The 6,000-nt window shown below is 33.2% G+C and overlaps 1 protein-coding gene across 1 annotated transcript; it reads left to right on the forward strand.

Moving 5' to 3' along the window:
* The first annotated feature begins 4,391 nt into the window (after positions 1-4,391).
* On the forward strand, positions 4,392-5,487 carry LOC109816682 (uncharacterized protein At1g76070). Its single transcript, XM_020381760.3, has one exon. It carries the CDS (start codon positions 4,591-4,593, stop codon positions 5,326-5,328), a length of 738 nt encoding a protein of 245 aa, XP_020237349.1. The 5' UTR covers positions 4,392-4,590; the 3' UTR covers positions 5,329-5,487.
* The last annotated feature ends 513 nt before the right edge of the window (positions 5,488-6,000 follow it).

Consider the following 6,000-nt stretch of genomic DNA (forward strand, 5'->3'; position numbering starts at 1 on the left):
AAAAATTTATTTATTTTTCATCTTTATAAAATTAAAACTATTTTTTTTAGTCCCTATTTTTATATGATCATGTTTTAACTACTTTTTAGTTATTAAAAAGTTAAATAACTATTTTAACTAATATCTACAATCATTATTGATATCATATCAATATTTAATATTTCTAAAAAAAATTATAAGTCTTTAAAATAAATGTTATTTATTCACCTTAAAATGACCATTAGGGACTAAAAATAGTTAATTTTGATTTTAGAAGGGTGAATGCTATTCTTACCAAAATGTAGCAAGATCTAAGTATATGAATCTCAAATCTTTTCTTATGATGAAGTTCTTGATATTTACCTTTCGTTTTGATCTCTTTTGATTTTGATCTTCTTCTCCGAGTTCTCTTTAAAAAAATTTGGGTTGGTACCTGCAGAGGACTCCAACCATTAAGTTAGTCAATGATTCATTAGAGTTCAAAATTAAAAAAATCAAAGTCAATCTATACTTATTTTTTATGTCTGTGGGATTGGTGGTTAGCCAGATACCTTATCTTTTTTTATAATATAAATACCAAAACAAATATTTTGCAAGGATCAAAATCAAAATTTAATCATTTTACAATAAATAAAAACAATATTATAAGTTTTAAAAAAATAAAAAAAAATTAAAACAACTAAAATTAAAATAATCAATTTAATAGAAATTTAAAATATATTTAATTCATTATATAACATAAACTTTTGTATTTGATGAACTTATTTGAAAAAAGTACAATTATCTCAGCTCGATCTCAATGTCGATATCATCTTATCATATATTTATATGCGAATGCGACACATTGAGATGGTACGAGAAATTGAGATTGAATGCCTTTTTCTGGTTGTAGAGTTGTGGTATTTTTTTTTTATCTTCATTGACACACACAAAAAAAAAATCAATTTATGACAAGTCGACAATAGCAAAGTTTACATATACGAAATTACGAATAACCGTCTGATTTTTTTAAATGATATTTATAAAAGTATTTTTTTTTCATGTCAAGAGTATTTTATCTATCATGTATACGAACTCATGAGTTAAAAAAAAAAGTTTTAAAAAATACATAATATATAATTTTTAAAATATTAAAATAATACTTTTATAATATATTTAATTTTATTTTCAGCCCTTAACCTAAACAAGGAATACATAAATGTATTATTGTAAGTTATAGACTGATATAATTATTTTAAGTCGTTTTATATTATTAAGTTAAGTTATTATTTTATATTAAAGAATTCTAGGATCTGAGAATTTTTTATGATAGTATTAGTAGCCTAGACAAAGGTCTAGTTTAACCTTAAAGAGAGTTAGTATTTAAGGTTTATCATTTAAGTTGAATTTCATAAGTTCAAATTTTCAAAAACCTAAAGAGAAAAAGTCTAGAGAGAAGTGTTTTGGTTTGTGAATCCCTTTCTCCTCTAAACCTTCTTTTGTAGGGTGATTTTTCTCCTTGAATCTCATTCTTGTCATGTGTTTGTTGATTTAGGTCAGTAGGAACCTCAAATCAAGCTTGTTCATTTACTTAGAGTTATTTCTTTTTTCTTTTTCTTTTTCTTTTTCTTTTTCTTCTTCTTCTTCTTCTTCCTTCTCCTCCTCTTCTTCTCAACCTAGAGATTTTTGAGGTTAGGGAAGTTATGAATGGTCTTTTGTTGAATTAAAATGAGTTACATATTGATTTAATCTTCATTTAAACACAATGTGTTGTTTGGGTTGGGATTGAATGGGTGAAATCAAGTTGGTTGTTTGCGAAGCACATATGGTGTGAGAATTGGATGATTCTAATTAATTGGTGTTGCATGTTGAAATTTGTGTTGCAAATGTGTTGCCCATGGTGAATATATGTGGAATATTGCATTGCATGTTGAGCTTGTTGAGTTTCATGTGAAGGAAGACGATTTTCGCAATCCGCGCAGAACTTGAATCGCGCCAAGTGTGCCTTCGTGGCACCAGACGTAGTTCCAACTAGAGGCCCAAGTCTCGATTCTAGTCAGGCGTAAGATTGGTGGCACTAAGCGTGAGGAGAGAAACTCGTCTTAGGTTGGATTGGTGTAGGATGTGGTTCAAATGACATCGGCATGAGAGTATTGGGAGGTCTTTAACTTGGTGACGTTGGACCCAAGGTTGAGTGGCGTCCAACATGGCCAAACCAGAGCTCTCTATTTGGATGATGCTAGACATCAGTATGGTGACGTCGAGCATGAGTCAGGTAGAGACTCCTTACCTTAAATGAGGCTGAACATGGGACTTTTTCACACCAGGCATGAGGTCCCAGGGGCCTCTACCTTATCCACGTCAAATGTAGGTTGTGTAGCACCGAACATGGGTGAGACAGAAAGTTTCCTACTTGAATGGTGTCGGGTGCTAACTTCTAAATGAAAATATGTTATTTGATTGATGAATTGCTAAATATAAGTATAGTAGATTACCCTGTAATATGTTTTAAGTTGTTTAATGTTGATATATATGTGATGGTAATAAAGGATGATGAATGGTTGAGAGTTGAAAGTAAATTGAGTTGCATGTTGTGTGTTGGTGGTGTGGCTGTGTTGGAAATGTTATATGCAAGATGTTGTAGTGTTGTTGAGAGGATGAATGTTAAGAATGCTTTAGGCATTTAGGCATGATGTTGTTGAGTTATGTTGACCAATCTAGGACTAGATGAGAAGTTGTTTTAAAAGTTGCATATCCCATTGTATGAATATTGTGTTGTGGTATTCTAAGAGCCTAATTTGTTGAAAAATATTTCTTAAGAAGTTGACTCTTGAAGAGGACAATTGAGTCTCCTCTATGACCTTAGTTAGTATTGTGGGTGGGTAAGGTCAAGACCCACGTGTATAAAGTGACCATAGTAGTAGGGGTCAGGTCGAGCTATAATGATTACAAGTGACCAACTAGGTAAAGTATGAAATCGAGAACTTGATTCCTAACTGAGTATCTGAATAGTGTAGTATTTGGAGGGTAGTCGATATAGGCTAATCTCATTGGAGACTTAGTTAAGTTAGCTAATATTGTGGTAAGCATATACCTAATTGTTCTATCTTGATAGTAATACTAAACTTCCTTGTTTAAGTGGCAATATCTGAGAAACTAAATTGTTGTGTTGTAGATTGATATTCAATTTTCTATTGATCTAGCAAGATCACCTTTTGTAATTGGTTTAATAGGGCCAAGTCACTTAAACTGCCCACTTTATGTAAAAAAGAGATCTTCTAGTTGAAATGTGTGACGATTCATATAATTATTGTGTTGTGCATATGATGTGTTGTTTTAATTTTCTGGGTCATATATTGTATTGATTTGTGATGAAATATGTTGATATGTTGAAAAATAAGTTGTTAATGTTGTATTGTTTAATAAGTTGACATTGTGTTGTAGCATACGTAATTGTTATATTGATAAATTTGAATGTGTTATAATTTTGATGCTAAAAAAATATGAGATGTGTTGTAAAATCCTATTGTTTATAATTTTTGTATTATATGTTGTTGTTTTGAATTTTAGTTTACCCTTACGTATTTTTATATATATAGTTGAACTATAATAATTATATTTGATATAAGAGTAAAGTAAAAATAGACTAATATATTGTGTAGTGGAGACTATCTAACAGATGGTAGAATAAAGTCTTTTTAGTACTACTAATAGTTATATTATAGTATAAAAATTATGATGTATCATTATAATAAGTACACATTTTCTATTTTTTATATTGATAAGAAGAATTATCACGACAACAATAAAAATTAAAACTATTTTTTTTTTGTATCTGCTCTAATTTCACATGTAGACCCTTCAATAGAAAATTGGTTTTAAAAATATGATGTTTCACTTTTTCCTTAAGATCCACGTTTATGCAAGATACAAATACGAAGTTTGTCTTACTTCACCAAAACCTTGTGCTCGTTGTTATCTTATTCTGGTAGACCCACGTGTCGTCCCATTCGGTGATTGGATCAAAACTTGACAAGCGAGAGAAAGAGAAGATAGATTGACGAAATCAAGGACAAATAAGTTTGGATTACTCGCGAGAGATTCGATTTGACTCGTCTGAGTAATTTATAGAATACTATCAGTTCAAAAATCATCACTATCTTTTGTTTGTTGAAATAAAATTCATCATCATTATCATCAAATTCAATGTTACAATAAATAAAAAGTAGAAAAATCTTCCTATTTAAAGAATACCAAAATTGAATGCGTTGGCCATAGAATCAAAGCAGAAAAAAACGCATACCATTCTCACAAGTACAAGAGAATTAAGAAGAAAAAAATATATATAGCCTGCATTAACCGCAGCCTGTTTTTGCAGATAAAAGTGGGATGTTGTTTCACATTGGTGTTTGTTTCCACAGTCAGCGATTTTATTTGACCAAAAAACATCTCTCACTCTCATACGCTCCCACCTTTCTTGACAAAGTCAAAACACGCTAACGTAAGTGGCATCCCATAACATAAAGTCATAAACCCTCTCAGCTCCGTTTACATGTTACGGTTTTTTCCTATAACTGAACTCATATAAATAGAACGCAACCCCTCCTGGTTCCAACAATTTGATTCGACACAATGGAGAAAGAGAAACATCATTCTAATCTGAAGAGCAGGATCTTGAAGATACTGCCAAAAGCGGCGGCGGTGACATTCCAGAACCCTCCCTTCAGCCCAGGAAGGGATCACAAATTCAAATCCAACGGCGGCAAGGGCTTCTTCTCAGGCCCGATGATCCCCGATGAAGCTAGAAGAAAGCCCAGGCACGGAGGCGTTGAAACCCAGGAGCCCACATCGCCCAAAATCTCCTGCATGGGCCAGATCAAGCACAAGAAGAAGCGCGTCACGAAAGGAAGCGCCAACACCGTGTTGATTCCCCCACGCGCCCGAGACTCCACTCCCACAGAGGAAAAGAAGCAGCCTTCGAAGCTTCAGAGGATGTTTTTCCACACGGGGAAGCCCAAACCTGCGGGAAGGAAAAAATCTGTTGCGGTCACGGACACGGCGCCGCCGCTGGGCCACATGCGGCGATTCGCGAGTGGGCGCGAGACTTTTTCCAATTTTGATTGGAAGGCTCAGATTGCGCCGGAGGAAAGGGACTGCTATTCGGACTACGATGATAGAGTGGAGAGCGATGCAGAGGATGAAATCTTGATCCCTTTCTCTGCTCCTATTATGGTTGGTGGTGGTGGTGGTGGTGGTTGTGCAGCGAGTGTGCCTAATGTGCAACCCCGGAAAGAGATTAATTTATGGAAAAGAAGAACCATGGCACCACCTAGGCCTCTTCAGTTGAACCCCGTGCTCACTGCCAAATGATTCTTTTCTCATTCAAATTCGTACGTTTCTTCATATAATTGCAGATAAGTTGTTGAAATTGCAAACAAATATCTTCACAACTCTGTTTTTGATTTTTTGTTTCTTTCCCATGTATAGAAAAAATATGGTAATCATAAATCATGGTTAATTTACCCATCACGATTGATTTGATCTATCCGAGTCGATTAGTATTTTTTTTATATTTTGTACCAAGAAAAAAAGAATTTATAATCATGTAGTTGTACGTAACAATTAAAATATGAACTGAAGAAATTGAATTTTGGCGTTTAGATTTAGATGGTTGAGATTGGAACGAGGTTACTTCAATGGAAGTGATTAATTTGTGAATGAGTTCGAGATGACGTGGATGGTAGAAATAAAATTAGTCCAATGCGCGTAAGCATTGGAAAGCAACGAGGATGTGGTTGGTGAGGAGAGTGCATTTTCTTGAAGATGTCCACCGACACTTTTAGATATAAGTTGGCGTGCTTAAAATTAATTAACAATTTTTTAATGGTGCTTATTCAAGTGAGTTTAAAGTACTTTTTATTATTAGGAAAATACAAATCAGTGTGTTAGTGTGTTGGTTAAGGAATAAAAATAAAATTAATGAAAAATGTATAGGTGTAACTTAATTTTAGTTTTTAATAAAGATTTTCTGCTTATTATCCA

Source organism: Cajanus cajan, chromosome 9 (assembly GCF_000230855.2).
Source record: "Cajanus cajan strain Asha chromosome 9, NIPB_CcT2T_4, whole genome shotgun sequence".
NCBI classification, from domain to species: domain Eukaryota; kingdom Viridiplantae; phylum Streptophyta; class Magnoliopsida; order Fabales; family Fabaceae; genus Cajanus; species Cajanus cajan.